Here is a 21,952-nt window from a genome sequence, read left to right as displayed (position 1 = left end):
CCACAGAGCTGCTTTTGTTCCCTGCCTTTACTGTCTGGTTCAGCCACTCCTCCTTGCTATCCCTCTCTTTGACCTTTTCTGTAGGCACTGACCCATTGCATTCATTCCTCCTCTAGATGGTCTCAATTGCTTCTTCTTGATCCACATAGCTACATTGTTTTTTTTAGAGCCCAGCAACTCCTTTTGGTGAAGCTGCAGCGGTTGATGCACAGAGGCAGCAGGGACGAGACAGAAAGTTCATACAATACTTTACGAACGCTCCGGGTAGGTATCCACGGCCACAGCCTTTTTGGGTCAACTCATCCTATGCTCTGCATGTTTCAGTACTTAACACTGCATTAAATGCCTGATTTGAAACACTCTCCGTAAGCTGTCTTGTGCTACCCCTGCGGGGGACAGCCTTGCATTTCCATACCTTTCAACCAACAGGATTCCCTGCAGCAGGTCTTGCTTCACTGTAACTTTATCCCCTCACACTGGTGAGGGCCAGTCTCCACAGATCCAGGATCTGCTCTACCTGGTAGCTATTCCATTTCTAGCTGCGCTGGCTCTACGTTTCCTTCAGTGCTGCATAGGGAAGAGCCGTGTCCTTCGAGCTAATCATCAGAATTGTTTCTCTTCTTTACTTGAACAAGTAACTCTCAGTGACCCATATTGGAAGGTTTTGTCTCCATCCAAAATATGCCCCCTGCCCAGAAGTGGAATTAATGTCTTTCTCTCAAAGCTGAGCACCAGATAGTTCTGTAGTACGCCTGTGTCCATGGATCAAAGGTCAGCATGGATGGAGATGATGGTCATGTAAGCTCCAATAAATGTAAATAGTCCTTTTAACCAACAGTGCACGGGTCACTAGACAGGTGACCTCTCTGGTCAATTATACAGTGTAGGCACAGCCAGAGGCTCCCACGGAGAGAGGGATGTGGGCAAGTAATAACAAGCGTGGAGTTTATCAGTATGAGCAGCGCTAGCTCCATAGCTGGCACAGAATTGCACTGACTTTTATAATTGGTACAAATATTAATGAATAATGATGCCCTTGTCTGGGAATACCTGCATTGTGTGTCTTCCGGAGATCTGTTTCATTCTGCAGCTTTTTAAAGAAAATCTTTTCCTGTGCAATTCTTATTAGCACACGCTGCAGCCAGAGGAGCCTGTCCCACAGAATGACCCCAAAACCAGCCCTCGCCTGTCCCGAGCAAGCTTTCTTTTGGGCCAAATCTTACAGGTAATAAAGCTCAAATCCTCCTCTACATTACTGCTAAGCATGATTTTAAATGAGACATTTGAGTCTGACTTCTCTTTGTGATGGTTTCCAGTATCATAACTTTTGAGAGGCTACTCTCCCATTCAGAAACTGCACAAGAGTTTCTGACTGCCACAAGGAGCTTTAAATATATGAGAAAAGTGGAATGAATTTTGGTTTGCCTTCCTTGTGTGGGATCTTTTTATGCCTTCCTTCTGTTGCAACTCTAGCATACAGCCATACCCTGGAAGGCTGAAATGTATTTGATTTGAGTCATGACAATGAATCCTTTTGGCCAAACCAAGTCTGTTGTTATCTAGGAGAGTAATGTTTCAGCATCAAATGATCCTTCAATTCTAGGGTCAGTTCTGCTGATTGAGTTGGAGAACATGTGGGTGAGTGCAATGGAAAGGTAATATGGGCTGTTTGGTTGGGGATATGCAACTGCCGGAGTAAATATTTAAATGCAAGGATAGATTGACGGATGATGAATGAATGAATGAAGCATATTCCAGGATGTGAAATTCTACCATAGGTGAAGGCTTTTGGACTCAACAGTCTGAACAATGGGTGTTGCAAGAAAGAAGGGGCAGATTGCTGGGTGTAATTTGTGGTACCATTGTACTAACATTCATAGTAACCACGCTGCTCTCTGTGAGTTCATTAGTGCTGAGGCTGTTGTTGTCAGCAGGTTTTGGAAAGGAAGAAAAAAAACATGACTCATAAGTAGAGTGAGCAAAGTAAAATCATTTCACAGGGGATTTGAAAAGGCTCTGGGTCAGATCTGTGATCTGTAAAGAGACTTGGGATTCAGACAACAGCTCTGTGGAGGAATTAGACAACCTGTAGTCTCATCTTTGACAGGCATACAGGCGATTCAGATCTCACAGGTAATGGAAGAGGGTGTGGAGAGCTGACAAATGATAGAAAGAAAACAGAATTTGATCCCTAGAACGAATGAGGATGAAGCCTCTCTCTTTCTTTTTCAGTTTGTCAGCAGGTCTGAAAACAAATATAAGCGTATGAACAGCAACGAGCGAGTCCGTATTGTCACTGGCTACCCCTCTGGGCTGGCACGGACCTCTTCTGAAGCAATGAAACTGTTGCCAGATAAATTGGAAGGTATGGACATGACAGAAATGTTATGCTTGCTGTACCTAGATGTAAAAGACTATGCAAATACAAGCCAATGGAGATTGGGTCCTAGGACTTTCTCGTATCTAACTAATATATTCATGTGAAAGCTAGATAATACTGGTGCTTGAAGGCTTATATTTTGCTGAAGGGTCTGGGTGAAGATAGGCCTGGGAAACAAATCAACAGATCCACTTACACCTTCTCTTTTGTTGACAACTGTTCTTAGGTTTCCTCAGGTCCTCCCTCTTAGGACACTTCACTCAAAATAAATTTAGGCTCCTAATCAGGGAAATTTTCTAACTAAATGGCCTGTTAAACTGTCAGTCTCCTAAGGAAAATGGTGAAGATACTGCTTGAATAATTTACAACCATCGCACTGGAGAATATACAGTAGAGGAGTGGACAAGACGAAACATGTCGTTCCCCTCTCTAGTACTGTAATTCTTCCATCTTCTTGTCCCACAACTGAAAACAAGCTAGTTTATAAACAGTCTCCTCTTTTCTCAGATATGGATTCTGAAAGTGAAATAAATAAGAGCCTCAGCCTGATCCCCTATAGCTTGGTACGACCAATTCATTGTGATCGCAGGCGTCCCGTCCTCTTTACTCCCACTATGCTTGCCAAGACCCTGGTGCAGAAGCTTTTGAACTCTGGAGGCGCCCTGGAATTCAACATGTGTAAGCCAGGTAATGAATAAAAGAGTATTATGCAAGTGCATGCAAATGCGTGGGCATATGTTGCAGCTACTTGGGTCACCTTCATCCACGTCACAGTGAAGTGTAGGTCTGGATACTGTAACGTGTGAACTTGTGAGAAGCGCTGAAGGTTTCTGAAGTGAACTTGTGAGAAGCGCTGAAGGTTTCTGAATTAGCCATAGTAAGTAGTTCTGAAGGCCCATATTGGTGAAATGTTGCACATTTGTATGTTCAATAGCTGCCATAACATGCTTCACACTTTGTGACTGGGGTGTCACGAGTGGTCTAGCTTCTGTAATGTTCCAGTCCGGGTGTGTGAAGTTTTGATCAGCTTGTGTCTGGGTGCTACAGCCAGTCATACAGTTTTATACAGTCCAGTGCTGTGATCGTGCATCTGATCTTCTCCAAAGACAGGGCTTCTGAGTGAAATCTTTTTTTTTTTTACTGTTTATCGTTCAAGCCAGCATCCAAGTATTGTGATTCCTACCTCTGAAAGATCTTCTGTTCTGCTAAAGAATAATTGGTTTGAAATCCCAGGACCCATACCTGAGTAATTATTAAGACTTTAAACTGATAAATCATGAAGAGTAAATTAGAATCTTCAGATTATTGCAGTTTTTTGTGGTTTGCTTATTATTCAGCATTTCCCTCAGTGGCCCCCGAAATTGGTCTGCTTCCAGTCGGTTTTACTTTTGGATCCTCCTGCTTTAGCACAGTGCTTCAGGATGTGTCTTACAATGTTTATTCAGTGTGTATGCTGAGCTGAGAAAGCTATTCTGGGGGTGGACCATCTTCCTATTATGTGTTTGAACAATGCCTAGCCCAATGAGACTGAAGCATGTTGACCCTACTGCAATGTAAGTAATAGCACTGCAATACAGTAGCGTAGTACTGAGCAGATTGCTATCCCAGTTACAGCGGGGGAGAGTCCATCCTGGACTGGGTGCTGCGGATCCCAGTTACTCGCTGACATTAGGTACTGGAATGCTATTTACTGAATTGTGTTCTTGTCGTTTGATGCTTTCGTGTCCTTTGTCTTCTGTTAATTGCTTGGGAACTCAGTGGTGCAGGATATATTTGAGGTTCTGAGCCAAGATCAAGCTGGGCTTTAGCTGAATTAAATGAATAAAATGAGATGAGCTCTCAAGAAGACAGCTCATAGTTGATCTTCTTTCACTGTATCCTAACTGAAATACTGCTGGATGATTTCGTAGCTGTACAAAATGTGTGAATCTGCTAACCTTGCCTTCCTCCACTTCTCTCTCCAGATATTGTAACAAAGGAAGAGTTCCTCAGGAAGCAAAGGACAGAAACCATCATATTTTCCAGAGAAAAGAATCCCCACACCTATGAATGTATCGTACCTGCCAATATTGAGGCCGTCACTGCCAAGGTGATTAGAAAGGAATGCAGACAGTCTGTTTCCAAAAGCAGCCACATTATTAAGGACTGAAGTTTTATGAGTAGTTTCTCCTCTCCTCTGTCTCTCTTTCTCTCTTCTTTCAGGCCCCAGCTTATATTTACCTTTCCCCAAATAGCACTTGCTTTGTGCAATCACTTTTTTCTTTCTGTTCCATCCTAAGCCATATCCTTTTACTTTTCCGCTCACTTTCTATGATGACCCGCACTGATACAGTGAAATAGCCTTTTATTTTCTACACGCTCTTCCATCGTCAGTCCCCCTTTTTCATATGTATATGTGAATGTGAAAAGAGGAAGACTTACAAGGAAAGAACAGACTGAGACACAGAGACGGTGACATACACTAAAAAGATAACATGTCAAAAGCAGACAGATCACATCAATTACAGTATAGTTGATGCATAGTAGGGGGAAAAAGGAGAATTAAAACGTTTTTTCCAGCAACTAGCTGTAACATATTTTCTCACTGAACAAAGACTAAACGTGTTCATTTCTCTATCTAAAATTTACCTAAGTGTTTTATCCTGTGTTTCATCTTTAGATCAATTCCTTCCCATTTTTAAACCTGCAGACACAGAGTTCTTGTACTAGATCAGCTTTGAGTATTGCTTGTTGCCAGTCAGTGGGTAGTTGTGAATCAGTGGGAGGAGTTTAGCCCTGAAATGTGCAGTTGATTACAAAGAAGTTAAATCTGTGCTGTGATAAATAAAGGACAACTCACCTGACCTAGCTGAGGGGGGATATATCCTTATTTCAAGACATTATTTTTATGAATGTTCCTTCATCACATTGTTATCACTTTGTTTTTAGAATAAGCATTGTCTACTGGAAGCTGGAATAAGTTGCACAAAGGATTTAATCAAAGCCAAGATATATCCCATTGTTCTCTTTATCAGAGTCTCAGAGAAAAACATCAAGAGGTTCAGGTAACGTATCAAACCTTTTGAACATTTGATATTCTAATTCACTGAAGAAAACTACAGTCCCGTGACTATCTCTGAGCGAAGCAGAGCTTCTTCTCTCTCATCGCATGCTTCTACTTCTTTTCTCTCATCTAGGGCTACTCTGTGCACTATTTTCTTCTGTGATTCCTCCCTGAAGTATTACAAATGGAGTAACTATGAGTTCCAACAGGTCCATAACTCCCTTACTCTTCATGATAGCAATGATCTGACCCCCAGTTACCTTTCCTGCTTGGTGCACGGGGCTGGACCCGATGATCGTTCAAGGTCCCTTCTGGCCTTACAATCTATGAATGCTTGTTGAGGGAATTTGGGTTTGGAGGATCTATGAGGTTCCCCTTAGGCAGCACTCCCATGCTATTTCCTACAGTGTTTCCAGCTGGGAGGTGATGGATCTGGAGCAGATCTCCCTATGCACAGTGCCACTTCATTCTTCCCCATGACAGTTTTGTTGTGAGAGTTGTTCTCTGTAACAACCAATTAGTCTCTAAAGGGCTAGCTTGCCCTACCTTCTGTCTAACAACTCTTGATGGGACAGTTAAGATTGTCAGGATGTTTTAACCATAAATTCATTCTGTTTCTTTTTTTACTTGGTCATCTGATGCAGGAAGCTACTGCCAAAACCAGAGACTGAGGATGAGTTCCTACGTATGTGCCGACAAAAGGAAAAAGAACTAGAGGCATTGCCATGTCTTTATGCCTCTATAGAGACAGATACGTGGAGTAGCATTGAGGATCTCATCCGAGTCATCAAAGAGAAGATTGCAGAAGAGCAGCGTAAAACCATCTGGATAGATGAAGATCAGCTATAGAAAACAATAAACAAATGAAGCTCTTTGGTAATGAAAGGACACATCAAAGTGGAACTGGGGCTTTCAGAGGTCTCTGATACAGTGCCCTTGACTCCTGTTCCATCCTTGCTGGCTGAGGACTCTTGCTGCTGGCAGAATGTATGTGTGGATGGGAATTCGAGCTGTGTGTTTAACAGTGAATGTCACAGATGCTAGGGATCTAGGACACGGATCAGAATGCTGCCACCAGCATAGCTTCTGACCCACCACCCTCCATTCAGAGACTGCAGCTGTTTAACACGCGAGAAGGACAGGGATCTCAAGAGGGAGTTTGAAAGAATTCATTTTATATAAATGCAGATCTCATCTGGTTCATTTAACACTCCTGACGTGACCAGACAAGTATATCCTATGGGGAGAAAAAGGATGAGGGTCAGGCTAAAGGACATGGAACCTGCGATGTGCTCTACAGCCGAAGTGAAGTTGCTGAATGTATGCCATTAAAGAAGCTGCAGGCTGCCCAGTAGCAACAGAAACACTGCCACTGATAGCCTGGGCGGCTCTGCAGCCCTGTTTGTATGTGCATGTGCAGTCAGAAGGGAAGGACAGAAACCAGCCCTTGTTCCTGGCATTAATTAAAATGACAGTCTACTCTTTATTTTTAAACCTCTGCTTAACAATGTGCACAGTATTCTTTTGTAGTCATGACACTCTCAGCAAAGCAGTCTCCCAATTCCCGGTGGCAAATCAAACCTTTACAGGTCTGTCCATGTTTCACGTAAGCTATCCCTGTTTTGGGTGTTGCGCTCCTGTACTCATTCAAGCACCTCTGGCCTTAACAAATATATTTTATTCCAGATGGAGAGAATCAAACTGACCCTCCTGGAGACTGGCTGTTTCCATTTAACCACTGACATCTACATGCTTCCCCAGCACTGCTGCTTGCCAGCATCTGTGCTCTGAGCAGGAGGGACCAGTGCCTTTTGCCATGATTACCAGCAAAATGGCCAGTGAGCATGTCACTGTGCTGTGATTTAAGTGCTGTAGGTGCTCGGAGTAAATTTTTCAAAAATGCTTGAGTGGCTTAAGAGTCCAAGGGCCATTTTGAAAAGCAGCTAAGTCACAAAGCAGTCAAGTTCCACTGCAGAGCAATAGGACTTAAGCTTCTTGGTTACATAAGCCTTTGGAAAATGTTGCCCTGTACAGTAGGCACTGAACTGAAACCACCAAATTTCATTTCACAGCAGCCATGAGGAGTGACATACACCATTATTGACATGGTATGAATTCAAATCAACAACTTAGCTTTTCAGTGGGCACATCTACGCGTTTATTAATGCATCTGAGATACCACACATTTAATTTAGTACTGCCTTAATAAAGTACTAACTAAATGCGCAGTACCTAAAATTACTGCACAGTAGCACCAGTCCACAGTTATTTAGTGATACTTACTGCACATTAGCTTAATAACACTGCACAGTAGGCTATTAGCATGGTTTTTGCCGTGACACGCTACCGTGCAGTTTTTAGGCTAATGCACAGTAAGCATCCTGTGTAGATGTGCCCAGTCTGTTGTGTATCCAGCTACCCCAGAATCAACCATTCCTTTCTGTTTTTCCAAAGGGATTGTATATGGTAAGTGGTCTTTGATCCTGTGCCGATCCTAAATCCCTGGCTCCAGTGCTCCAGGCCAGCACACAGCAGCTGTTAATAAAAAATCACAGAGTCCAAGCAAAACATCTGGCATGGTCACCCACACCAGACAAGCTTCTGCAGTGTGTCCTTGAGCGAGGCGTCTGATGTTCTTGGTGTGCTCAGTGCCTGCACATTGTGATGTGTTTGGGTCTGTCCCTGTTGGCTTACCTGACCATGCCTATCCTTGTCATGGTGCCCATTATTTTTTAATTCACGGTATCTTTTAGAATTCATTTGTGTCAGTTTCCATCTTACTTACGGCTCCTGTTCCCATCATATCATTAATGTTTAAAAGGCTGTTCATAGCAAGTATTTCTCAAAGAATAGGTACTTTTCTGCCCCTCTCTCTCCTGGGAAGCTGCCCTCCACAGCTAACAGGATGAGAGAGATGATATTACTACTACTACTCTTACCTCTATTTTGCAGTTGATAACAATTACAGTGTGCATGTGCAATGACCTGCAGCCCCTTCTGGGGCAAATGGTGATAGCCAGCTGGTGTACATAGCAAACATGACTCCCCTGTAACTCAAGAGATAAAGAAAATACCATTTAGGAGAGGACAAATGTCCTCCACGGTCATTTTCCGGACGTTCACCATATCCTGAGATTGCAGGTCTTAGTGCTGAACCTTCTTTATGCAGAGAGAATGAATGGGAAGAGAAGGAATAGCAATTGCGATCAGATGAAACAATAGACCTAATACTTTTTTATAAACCAGGACAGGAGTGAGTTCATGAAGAGGCAGAATCTCATTGTGCCTTAAGTTCCTATTGTGAGTTTTGAGCCTTGCTGATACTGCTCAAGCCCTGGTGATACTATTGTGAATGTCTGTTCATGTATACTAGTTGAGCCATACACCTCTGAAACCCATCTAAACATATTCAGCCATACAGGCTATCAATGTGCCTGTGGATTTTCCTGTCAGGGTAACTGTTGGCATCAGTGTTTGGATTCAGCCTGGTAAAGAGAAGGGCGTGAGGTGCAAACTTGAACAAGATCTACAGGTCAGTTAGTTAATTTTTCATTGTGATGTATTGTTTTAAACACCCCCCCCCCCACACACACACACACATGCACACATAGATGCATGTCCTTTTAGGTATGGCCAACCTGTTCATCATCCTGGGGTAGCAGACAACATAAAGCAGTGATTGTAAGGGAGCAGAAGCAATGACTAATCCAATTGCCCACTAGAAAGTGAATTGGAAATGGTACCAATTATTATAAAATAGAAATGAGCCCAGTCTAAACTGCCCAGTGCATGAGGATTTGAAACCAAGTTTTCCCAAATTTCAGGGTTCCCTATAGATCCGAGACTATCATCGCTGTTCTGTGTTTGCACAGCAGTTATTAATTAACACAATGGGATTTTGTTTTATGACTGGGGCTTCTAGTTGCTACTTCTATACAGATTAATAATATTTCAGTCCATTAAAGAGAGAAATTCAAGCTGCAGGACCAGGTTCAAATTGGAATTTGGGATTTGGACTACGCCCATCTACTGAAGACACATATGAAAATCCATTGAATATATGTACAGTAGGTAAGCTCTGTTTCCAGCAAAGTCTCTTGAAATCAATCTGCTGAAGGTTTTTAGATGAAAGCTGGAAACTTTTCTCAACTTCGTTCATATCTTAAGTTAGACTGAGTTTTCCAAAACTCAAGATATCATGTCATGCCACTTGACACACTATTTGTCAATAAAAGCACTTATAGAATAGAGAAATAACAGGCTTTTTAAAACTATACTGTTAGAAAATCTATTTCCTCATTCCTTTATGAGAACAAAACTGAAAAGCCCATTGAAAACTTTTTCAAGGGAACATTTTCTGTTGGAAAATGCCATTTTGTCAGATCAAAACTTTCCATGAGTATGATGAAATTTCATTTTAAATAATTGAAACAAAGTGTTTTAGTATAATTATGTTCCATTTCCACATTTTTGAGGGTAGGACTTTCTCTTTTGCTGCTGTTGTTCTGAAACAACACTTTGCTTTGAAATTTATTCCAGTTTACATGGCAAGAAAATTTTTAAAATGAAAAGTCTAAATTGCAACAAAACAAAATTTGATACACTGGATTTTTTTAATGTCGTTTTGAGGGAATTTTTTAATATCTGATGTTTGGTTCCAGTTCAAACCAAAATCATATTTCAGAATTATGGTTATTTCTGTAAAATGGACATTTCAGTTCTGCCTCTTCTGGGATCATTCCATCAGAAAGCTGCATTTATTATCAAGATATGTTAAGTTTACTATACTTTCGGTTGGAAGCAGGGAATGGGATATTAAAGGTTATTTATATATTTTAATATAATTTAAATACTGGTTTACGTCACAAGTCATGATGCAGTGTCTATGAAAATAAAGAAAAACTTAATTCAACTTTCTGTTCTGCTTTGCCCAACTGTTAAAAAGATGTATTATAGAAGGCAGTATCATGCAGTTCAGCACATTGGGGAATTGTTGCATGTAAGAATTTCATGCAAACTTTATTACACTGTATTTGATTTCTTTTTGCATCAGCGTGCTGGCTGGAGGCTAACCTGTCAATTGTTCTGAACTAGCAGACAGCTCTGGTAGCACAGTTTGTAAGGGAGTGTAAGTAGATTGCTTTCTACAAATTTTAGGTGGAGATCGGTTACAATTATTGTAGAAGTGTTGGTAAACCAGCTAGGTATTTCTGTGTTAGTTTATGCTGAATCATTTTCATGGCCTGAGGTTTGAGGACTCTTCAGTAGGAACCATGAGATGAAGTTAGAAGGCTGTATCTAGCAGCCTGAACTCAGTGCTGTCGAAGTCAAACCTTTTATGTAACCCTATTGCTGTCAGGAGGATTAAGATCTACCAAACTCAGGATGCTTCTGTGGAGGCAGGATACAAACAAGGGGTCAGGGCTTCTGTGACAGCACTAGTCTAGGACTGCGCAATTGTATTTGAAGCCTAGGGAGCCAGATCATTCAGTGCACTTGTTCTAATTATACTGTTAAACCTAGCAAATGTGTTTATTGCTGCAATTCCTGTTCCTCCCCCTGCTAGTATATTAACAGATTTGGAAACTTGCAATATCTGTGATGATTACTTACCCTGATGTGTATTCCCATTCTGTAATACAGAGCAGGAGTGTCACACACATGTTCAGAAACACCCCCAACGGTTTTTGTTGCCTGACTCTAAAGGCCTTGCTACAAAGTGATTTTGGGTGGCTTCTGGAGCTTTTATCCCCTGGATTGTCCACAGATCAACACCTTAAAGTGGCTTGAAGCACTCAATATGTGGCTCAAAGTTATGCCGCTCCAGGGAAGGATTATCTCTTGATCAGCTCCTGATCCATTAAAATGTAGCCATTCCTCACAGATGTGCTGCTCAGGTCGAAAGTGCAACTGCTTCAAGCTAGCACTAAGCTGATCAACATTTTTGCAGCTCACAGTGTAAGGTGCAACACGGCTCGAAAACATGGCATGGCACCATAGTTACCATTTCAATGTAAGGTACTCACCAAACAACATCAAAATGAATAAGAAAACTGCCAGCCAATAAATATATAGTTCTTCTTTGTAAGTTATTTTCTTTTTTCCAATTGTTCTGCAATGTCCAGTTCCCAAAGGTCCTGCAGGCCAGCCCCTTCATGAATGTACTGAATCAAGGCCAATAGTGCACTTAAGTTGTCCTAGGGTTTTTCATTAGAAAGCTTCTCTGAGCAGGGATCTACAGAAGCAAATGATTAAGGAGCACTGGGGAGGAGGGAGGTGGGAGAGAATAAAAAACATCAATTCCAGAAAAGTACTGGCTTTAGGAGACTTATCCCCACAAGTAGAGGGAGGCTGTACAGTGGCTGAATGGAAAGCCTTTCACCTTTGGAGAGCTGGGTCCCAGTGTGAGTTTTGTTGTTTGTAAAAACAAATCTGGTTATTTTGCTTTAGCTGCTAAGTAGCCAGTTAGCTACATTTTAATAACCTACAGCTAATAGTCATCCGCTTATACACTTATCCTGGAATAGCAGCCGTTGCATTGGCAGGCCTGTTTGAGAGACCTCGCTCAGTGTGTCTGCCCACACAATACCTGGTGGGACCCATGGAACCGTTCTGTCTATCACTTCCTTGAACAGAAAGCCAAATTAAACCAATGCAGTGCTAAAAATAATCTGACAGTCAGTTTCCCGTTTAGAAGCTTGAAGGAGGCACAAAGGTCTCCTTCCTGGAGGTGCAGTGCTTCATTTCCCTGCAGACGTAGTTTGAGCGATCACGGATTTCATAGATTTCATAGACATTAGAGCTGGAAGGGACCGCGGGAGATCATCGAGTCTAGCCCCCCGCCCAAAGGGCAGGAAGTCAGCTGGGGTCAAGAGATCCCAGCAAGATACGTGTCCAAACACATTTTAAAGGAGTCCGGAGTAGGTGTTTGCCCCACCTCTGCAGGGAGTCTATTCCAGGCCTTCGGGGCTTGGACAGTAAAGAAGTTTTTCCTAATGTCCAGCCTGAAATGGTCTTGGAGGAGTTTGTGACCATTGCCCTTGTCATCCCTTGGGGCGCTCTGGTGAACAGGTAGGTGTTCCTGATGCATATCCTAGATGTTTCCATAAGAAACCCTTTTCTGCTCCTGGAGGCTTTGCTGGCCACAGACTCTAACCTCTAGCCTCCAAAAGGAAAAATAATATTTAGCTGTTATGATTTTCCTTTATAGAATCCAAACAGCTTTACAAAGGAAGGTGCCACTACAGTGAAAAAGCAAACACAGACACAAAGAGTTGACGCGACTTGGCCAAATTTAAATAGTAGGTCAGTGACTACATCTCCTGACTCCCTATTCCCTGAACAACAACACTGCCTTTCATAGCTATGCAAACTGATTCCTTGATGCAAGCTCCAGGCTTTAGTGATAAGATGGGGTAATTCTGATGGCCATACCTAGTGTTTGGGTGGTGGCTGCCTTAAGAAGTGAGATTTCTAGTTTGATCTGAACAACCCTACCAGTAAGCCAAGTTTAAAACAACAGGAAGCTCCTACATGAGTCCTGTTTCACACGTTCATCTTCCCTCCCCCACTTCTTTTTCTGTTCCTCTGCTGCAAAAACCCTCTGATGTTCAGATCACAAGCAGGCTCTCCGGGGTTAAATGCACCATTAGTCACTGGAAAAAAAAAAGGAAAAAAAGACCCTTTAAAAACAGATGGTGGATGATAGAGAAACTGTTTGAGTGTAAATATCTATACCAGCACGGCTGCTTCATCAGATATTAGCATCAAAAGCTGTTTGACAATTTAGCAACAAGCAGCAGTATTGATTTTATTCCAAACTGCAGAGAGAGAGAGAGATGAAGAGATGATTCTTTCATATAGAGAGTCCTAGGATCCAGACTGGCCAGACTGAACAAGATCCAGACTGAACAGGACTGGCCAAAGAGCAAAGTCAACTGCAGCACCCCACACAGCTAGTAGCTAAATATCAGGCAGCAGGTTAGGGGTTATCGGAAGGATGCGTGGGCTAGTCCAACCTACATGATTCATCACACAGAGAGGTCCCCTGGTTAAGGGGTTAAAAGCGTTACCATTTCCCCTTTTCTGCTACAGAGCCTGCCAGTATTGGTCCAGAAAGATTCATATCATATTGAAGTTTCAGTTTCAGTCTGCAAAATACCAGGCAGCTGCAGGAAAAAATGGGGAAGAAAGAAAATGCAGAGCAAGATAGTGGCAGAATTCAATCTGAAAGCTGTGGCAAGAATGTTATCTATCTTGGTCTCTCTCCCATTAGCATCTTTTGTCACTAGCTCTTCCACTGGCCAGCTATCAGAGCCTGCAAGCTTTTCTTGATGGAGAGGGGCAAGTATATCTGATCCCCCAGAGAATGGACCTCCTTTTCAGATCTAAAGTCTCTACAACTGTTCCTTTTGCAACAAGTGCCTCACTAATTCATACTGCTACTTTGGCTCTGGGGAGGGCAGCGGTGCTCCATGAGCCTGTTCGTTTTTCCAACTGGGAAAACCGAAAGGAATCCCCAGCACAGCCTACAGCCATTGCATTAATGTGGCTTTAGCAGAATGGCAAGGAAAAGGATGCTATAGCACTGCATCTCACTTAACTCCCGTAACAGTTCTTCTGGAGCGGGAATGTTACACCACAGTGGACTGAGCTGGGAAGCACTGTGTTGGAAACAAGTCCTGCCCGCTCACTGCTACTCCATGCCCACCAATTGCAAAGAAAAGTAACAACGCTGTTTCTGCGGTGTGCATCCAACATGTACCCAGCACTGCGCTGAGTCTCAGAGTGGTGCTGGGAGTGCCCTGTCTGGCTCTAGTAATCCTGCCTAATAGCAGCTCCATTACCCTTTTCTGGTATCAGGCATGCACAGAGCAGGAGTGAGCAGGTGGGGTGTGTGCTCCCAGCAACTTGCCCCCTGGCTGCAGATGTGCCCACAGAGCCCACGTCTTGGTGCTTGTTGCAGAGAGGGCTAGGCCATGCCAGGGTCAAGGCCCAGCATAGCACTTAGAAAGCACCAGAGCATACAGGGGCCAAGTCCCAGCATGGCGTTCAAAGACAACCTTTGAGTATGGGGTTCAAGTCCCCCAGCGATGTTCAAGGTGAGCCAGAACATGCAGGAAGAAAGGGATGAATAATTCCAAAGCAGGCAGAGTAAGGTGGGAGAGAGAAGGCCAAATCCACTCTCGGTGCATGTGGGCACAATTCTACTGCCTTGCAGCTGATAAAATCTGGTTTGCATGTGGATGCGAAGGACTAAACGGGCTGTCTTCTCAAATCTAGTGGGACATCTTGATACCAACATTAAATTGGGATTAAAAGACAGAATCACAAATTATGACGTGCCAAATGCTGGCTCCTGTACTTATGCCCTCTGCATGAGCCTTGGAGTGGGGCTATTAAATGTGGCGAGGGAATTGAACATTGTTCTAAATATACATTTATAAATGTAACTGCAAACAAAGTGGCTCCCACCCCCCTCCCTCATGGTGAGCTCTGTTCCCAAGCATGAGGTCAGCTCTGCCGGCCTAATGCTTTTTTTCTCACCAGAAATCTGGATGAAATGAGCATCTCTCCAAAGACAGCTTTATGCAGGTGAGTTTTGGCCCTGCCCTAGTAGTGCTGCCACAGGTAGTGCTTCCCTGTGTCTGGGTGCTGAGTTCCTCTGCTCATTGTTAGAATCATTGCTGTTTATGAATCGGAGCGGTAACAATGTGACAACGAAGCTGGACAACAGCATAGACAGTGGTTTGTTTGTTCCAACTCATTTTCCCATCGCGGTTTCTTCTTCTTCTTATTATTATTATTATTTGTGTGCCTCAGAAAGATTAAGCTATGCTACATGGTGGGCTGCATATTTGATTTACTCTTCTTTTTACACTGCTGTTCCTATTACAGCAGTAAAAACAGTTTATTCTCCTATGGATTGGTGTCACAAACCTTTCTGCTAGGCAGTAAGGTACTGGAACTGAAGAAATGAGGTCCCAATGTATGAAAGTCTTTATTCTCAGGGTTCCTGAGTACGTACAAGTAGGCCTGTGCAAAGTGGCTAGTGTTTGCTTCAGATTTGGCTTCCGCCGATTTGGGGGACAGTGATTCAATTCAGTTGCCCAGCCCCCCATGGGTACCCTGCCCGGGCCAGCCCTGGCCCTTTAAGGAAAAAAATCCCCTGCATTCACCGCTCCTGCCGGCAGGGGGCGATCCTTGCTGCCCCGCACCACGTGGGGAGCTCTGCATGAGCCCCTGAAGCCCTGGGGTCGCTGCAGGAGCAGTAACTCCTGGGGCTTTTCTCGGCTTTTTTTTCTTAAAGGGCCAGAGCTGGCCCAGGCGGGGCACCCATGGGGGGACTGGGGGAATGAGGGGGGTGGGGGACTCGTGGCAGAGCCCCCCGATGCAGCATGGGGCAGTGGGGGGCAATGGGGATCACACCTCTGCCCAGCAGTACCCAGTGAGCACCAGGGCTTTTTTTTAAAATACTGAGCTGGGGGGGCAGGGGGGCTGGGGGAGTGGGCGGGGGTTGGATGGGAAGGGGGAGTAGGGGGAGTAGGGGGGCTGGCAGGGGTCCCCCCATGGTCCCTTCCCCCAGCCCCCCTCCCTCACCTAGTACTTACCAGCTTGGGGTTGGCTCCAGCTCCCTGCTGCAGCCACTGGGAACTGCCTCAATCATCAAACTTCGCCAAATCTTTCCTGAAGATTCGGAGAGCTTTGAATTGATTTGGACCTTTAAACTGGTCCCCTGATTCAATTCAGATTCAGAGATTCGGCCACTGAATTGGGCCAAATCAAATTACCACCCAAAGCTTTGCACAGCCCTACTTACAAGCCCTCTTGAAATGAGTAGGGACTGTGGGTGCCTAGCACCACTGAACACCAGGACCTAAGACTATAGGTTTTACAAGCCCTTAGGATCAACGACCAGGTGGGATAAGGCAAGAGCATCTATAAAACTTGCATGTCACATTGGGCAACTTGCTGAAGTGGAAAGAATAGAGACAATGATGATAGTGACTGACAGTGAAACATCTTATTCTTCTTACCTACGTTAATCTCCCACATCATTCCTGATAATTTAGACTCAATTTCCAAAATGGGTTCAAAAAAATCTTGCAAATTTCCTCCTTGTTATCTAAGATATCTGAGAAGCAGAGATCACAATGATCAGAGCTGAGGGCTTGGGTCTTTTTGGTGGCTAATGAAATATTCTTACTGAAGCTGACATTTGGTCAAAAAAGGTGAAGGATGCTAGAGGCTGCAGCAGGATTTACAGTTTGTTTTCAGTAGATATTTTGGCCCCCATAAACAAGGGGCTGAGAGCTAACTATGCCCTAGAGACTAGGGGAGAACTCATGAACCTAGTGGCACTCCCATTTACTTCACTAGGGTCAGGATTTCATCCTAGGGTGTTTATCTCAATCTGAGTCTCTGGCATTTGTATTCTGAAACTGCCCCATTCACTGAGTACAACAGGAAGCTCAAGGTTGGTCACAGTTGTGGGTGTAAGATGCAACTGTGTGGGGAGATGATGAGAATAGATGATAGAGAAAAAATTGTTTTCCTACTTGAATTTTATAACTAACCCAGTTGGCGGAGTGAGGGGGCAGCGAGCAGGTGACAAAGGTCTTTAGTTGTGTGTCATTAATGAGGTTCAAAACAGAAACCACAAATAGTCAGCTGAGCCAAGAGTTTCCATGGTTCCCCACTGTTACTGGAAATTTAAGACTCCTTCATACAGGAATTTGTTTCTTATCACATGCTTTATCTTGCTCAGATGATGCTTTGTAGGGTACGAGTGTATGCGAGTACATGTGTGTGCATGGGAACAAACACATGGGAACATCCATGCACCATTACCCTCTGCTGAAACATGCCAGGCTTAATGAGGTATAATTATCCTTTCTCTACTGGTTCATCCAGCAGAGCTGCCTCTTCAGTTTTACTGGCAGAAGCCTTTGTTTTTGGGAGCTGCTGATGCTGAGTTTGGATGCTCTAGCCTCCTCTTGATAGCACATATATACAATTGTCTGTTGTCCAATAGCAGCTGAGCAGGCTGACTTTGAGCTTGTATGATAGTCTCTTATCCTCCTGCAGCTGATGCCCTTGAGTTGCACCAAATAATTATTTTCTGACTGGTTTTCTGGAGCAGCAGTAGGAGTAATTGAATGGTTGTAAAAAGGGGCACCAGGCCAGTGGGGGTTAAATGAAAACTAAGATGATCCAATCTACAGGGCCAATTTTTGGTCAGATTTAAGGTCACCGTTAGATATAGGGTTAGGAAACATCAGTTTGAGGTGTTAATATCATAAACGTGTTTTTATAAGCACAGCTTTGTGTGTGATGGGAGAGGGCAAAGCAGAAGGGAGGAGGGCCATGCAGAGATATTAGTAATGGATTTACCCAGGATCAGGTCAAAACTCTGGATAAAATTCAGGTGAGCACTATTGATCAGAGAGTGGAAGCATTAAATATCTTTGTTAATCTGGCGGTGTTTCATTCATACTTTATTATTATTGTTATTAGGGCCCATGATTTACTGCAGTCGTTTTGGATCAGAATCAACTACTGTATATTTCTCAAGATTTTTTTTTTTTATCTTCTTTTTTTGGTGCATTTATGCCAGGAGAGACTATACTGGGCTTTTTAAAGAATGATATCTCCCTCTAGTGGTGAAGTGAGTTCACTTTAGTTTCTAGAAACAATTAGGCTGTATAGCTCTGAATGCACAAGCCAGTGTTAGATATGTGAACTAATTATAGGCTGTATCTGATTCAATGCCCTGATATTTTGAGTGCTTTCTTTTACAACAGTCACCCCTAAAGAAACAAACTGCATCTGTGTTTTCTGGCCACTGTGTATTAAACCCCGTTTTTAACATCCCTCATTTTAATGAAATCCTTTAAAAGGAGCACATTTCACAGGATTTCCACTTAATTTGTACATTCTGCTATTCGTACGATACAATGTTTCCACCCCTAACTTCCCAGAGGTAGGATGAAATACTGGGTCATGCCCTATCATTTCATGGCATGAGGAAGTAAAATACTTGATACATTTTATAGAAAAAAATCTCTTTGGATTAAGCTGTTTTCAATTCAGAAGAGACATGTTCAAGCCCTGGTCACCTTGTAACAGAGAGCCATATGATACAAGTGCACTGGAGTGAGGCAATATTGATTTACTTTCTCTAAAATAAATGTAAAGTCAAGAAGCTAAGCATTTTTCAGCACCTTTTCTGTACTTTGCCTGATTCATGTGCCCCCTGCTGCGAGTCCCAAGTCTCATACTTTTGCTGTGCATCTCACATGACTGTAACCCTCCTTGAGTTTCAAGCCACCTACTGTGAGCCCCACAGCTCAAAGCCTACGCTCTGAGCCCCAGGGTACAACCTTGTAATCATCCATCATGTGTTTCTTTCTGTAAATCCGTTATTACTCTCTCAGTCTTCGCACCTCCATGTCTCTGTTATGGAGTCCACATCTCTTTTTCCTTGATCTCTGTGAGACTTGATGCAAGTCCAATTGTATTACCTAGTGTGGCACTGGAAAGGATAGTGAAACTATGGGTAGATATTCTAAGACTGGGAAGTGTGAGAAACATTGCCCTGCCATGCTTGCATTGATATTTAACATTAAGTCTGCTTTCCCCCCACAATTAAATCTTTCTTTATTTTCCAAATTGGGAAGCCTATTCATAAAATAACAAGCTGGGTATGAGTACTCAGAATGTATCAATATTGCCAGTTGGATGCGGGAATAATGGTCATGTTGGTTGTGGAATTATTTAAACAACTTTTCTGAGCAGCATTGTATCTCTCCAATTTCTGATAGACACAGATAACACTTAATTGCAATGATACCTGCCTCTGGTCTCTCTGAAGGGTCATATTCCCACCCTGCGACTTCACAGAAAACTCCATTTTGCCAAACTGCTCTAAAAATATCATTGGTGGGCTTTGGTACCTCACAGAAAAATGCCTGTGCCTCATGACTTGTGCTCTGTCTGCATGGGCTAGTCTGTTGTCTAAACTCCTTCATGAAACTTCTCCCTTGGATCTTCACTACATCATCGAATATGCGTATTCTTTTTGAAGACACCATGTCATCTTGCAGGATGCATTTATGTTCGCGCATATTTTGGGTTCCTTGTTCTAGTTTCTCTTGCCACCCATAAAAGTTCCCTTCTGTGTTGCCTGCTCCTCCTCCAGCCAAGGTTATAAATTAAAGTTCAATTTCATTAAAATTGTAAGTAATCATTCCCTGGCTATGGTTACTAACAATGCTGTGCTGGGGGATCCCAACTGCCTCCCACAGCTGTAATTCAATTGGACTCACTAGCTCTTGTTCACAAACTGCTTGATCTGCACTTTCCCCACAAATTTATAGCGTTGGCAGTGTCCAGAGGTTGAATTACAGCTGGGGGTTTGATCAGGGACTGCATTATTCTGCATCTAATCCCTGCGTTCTGACAGCAGCAGGGGGGAGCCCTGTTGTTTTACAGGAACGGTGCATTGTTCTCCTGCTTTATGTCAGATGCTGAAATGCCTTTGGATTCATGGAATTGTTAGCACAATGCTACAAGCAAACAACAAGATCAAAATGACATGGGGTATATATTAAAGGTCTAAATAAAAATCACTGCACAGCTGCAGTCTTGCCTCCCTCATGCTCCTTTCCACCCACAGTTGCACTTGTGCTCTCTTACTGCACTACTAGATACTAATTTCCACCCGGCTCTGCAGTCACAGAGGAGGAGGTAAACCTAGTCCAGTGTTTCTCAACCTTTTTAGATTTAAGGGGCCCCTTGTTAGACTCAAGGTATTCCTTGGAAAATACCAGCTCCTATCTTACTTCCACTTCTTGACTACAGATAAAACAACAGAGCAATTCTGTTGCAAAGAACTCAGCAAGCCCATAACAGGTCAAAATATTTTTGACACGGTAGATTCTTATGTGATATCTCTGGGTTTATCTTGGGAATCATGTATAGTTGTTCACAGAGTAATTTGTAAATACTGTGATCCACTCTTAAAAGGATCTTGCAACACCCTGGTGGAGAATCACTGACCTAGATTTTCTCTCTCATTGTGCGCCTGCACTATTGAGTGATAGCACTGCATGACCGGCAGGGCACTGACAGAAGTGATATTTGTTGTGCAATCAGCCCCTTGAAAATGCTCTGTAGCCATCCTATGACACACTTGTATGGCTGCAGAGTACTTTAGAAGTGGCTGACTGTGTGACAAATTAACCCTTATCTAATGAAGGATCAGATGAAGGCGCTCCAAAGTGAAGCGCCTTAGGTAACTTCAGTCAATACCTGTGCAGGAAGGAAGGAGGATAGGAGAGGGGGAGGGTGCTGTGGGTTGGGGTTTGCCCAGCCTGAGCTGGAGGGGAGGAGGGTAGATTGGAATTCCCTGGCTCAACACCCCCCTACCAGCTTCCTCTCCCTCCACTGGATTGGCTCCAAAGTGGAGCGAACATCTGGAGGGTCGGGCAGGGGAAGGGTTGCTCTAATTCACGGCACTTTTTGTGAAGTGCCATGAGTTAAAACAGGGAGCTGCACATCTGTCAGCACCCACGGGGACACAACAGTCACTAGTTACCTTTCATACTTGTTGCCAAGAAAGCAGGTGAGGCAAAAGAAAAGCTTCATTAGTTAGGTAGGTAGTAGTAGGGTTTATAGCCTTTCTGGTAAGTCAACCACAACATGGTATGAGCACAAAAAGCTGACTAGCCCTCTTTAATCCACACGTGGGCTCCTGTACCACTAGATGGATGTATATAGACAGGGCAACTCTTCAGCTGGTATAAATCAGCATAGTGTCAATGACCATTCATTAATTGGCCTTTACTGTTCAGTGATGAACAGTATGCTTCTTGTGCTGCCTTTCTAATGTTGACAGCCCCTGCCGCTAAGTAGTATATAATGAACTTAGTTCTCTGGTTTTGGTCTGAAAATATTTGTAATTTTGGTTAAAACCAAGGGGCTAACCACTGAGAGGTATGAAGCAATGCTGTTCACTTTGCTTAGAACACAGCTTAACATGCTCATATTCTGGTGAAATGAGTGTATCCCCAAGCAAAACTTTATCTTCTTTTTGCAGTTCTTTATTTTTTAATTATTTTAGGTGAAACCCAAAGCTGGTTGGTTTTACTGTGATCTTTTACCATCTTTGCTTCCGGTGAGAATTCAAGATGAGAGGAAAGGGGGTAACTTTGGCTTCCATGTAGCAATACAGAGCAATTGCACTTGGCTACTGGGTTTCAGTTCTTAACTGAGTGGCTGCAGCACCTGCTGTGTGGGCTCCGTGGGCGTTGCAGGCTCCTGCTATTACAGTAGCTCCAAGCTGCTTGCCAGATCCTCAGTCTCTGTTCCCCAGGTGCTCTCCAACCTGTTTTCTGCATATTCCAGTTCCTTCTCTCATTCATTTCTTTTCCTTTGTAAACTGAAACATATTTTTCCATTCCTAATTAACTCCCTGCCACCCTGCTTGCGGTAAAGCCTGATTTATTTCTCCCTTTCTACATTAAGGG

The 21,952-nt window shown here is 43.3% G+C and overlaps 1 protein-coding gene across 3 annotated transcripts in view; it reads left to right on the top strand.

Annotated features, from left to right (window-relative positions):
• CARD11 (caspase recruitment domain family member 11) overlaps positions 1-10,335 on the top strand; it is a 63,069-nt gene extending 52,734 nt beyond the window's left edge. For all 3 annotated transcript variants that reach the window (XM_090024075.1, XM_090024073.1, XM_090024074.1), the window contains exons 18-24: positions 168-264; positions 1,130-1,225; positions 2,233-2,365; positions 2,888-3,067; positions 4,345-4,469; positions 5,309-5,424; positions 6,068-10,335. In XM_090024075.1, coding sequence (XP_089880201.1) covers positions 168-264; positions 1,130-1,225; positions 2,233-2,365; positions 2,888-3,067; positions 4,345-4,469; positions 5,309-5,424; positions 6,068-6,272 — 952 coding nt within the window. In that variant the 3' untranslated portion in view covers positions 6,273-10,335. The remainder of the gene's footprint in view (positions 1-167; positions 265-1,129; positions 1,226-2,232; positions 2,366-2,887; positions 3,068-4,344; positions 4,470-5,308; positions 5,425-6,067) is intronic.
• The last annotated feature ends 11,617 nt before the right edge of the window (positions 10,336-21,952 follow it).

The sequence above is a fragment of the Crocodylus siamensis genome, chromosome 12 (genome assembly GCF_052110815.1).
Source record: "Crocodylus siamensis isolate JL-2025a chromosome 12, ASM5211081v1, whole genome shotgun sequence".
Taxonomy (NCBI): domain Eukaryota; kingdom Metazoa; phylum Chordata; order Crocodylia; family Crocodylidae; genus Crocodylus; species Crocodylus siamensis.
Note: the sequence above shows the minus strand (reverse complement) of the source record. Positions and strands in the feature narration are given on the sequence as shown.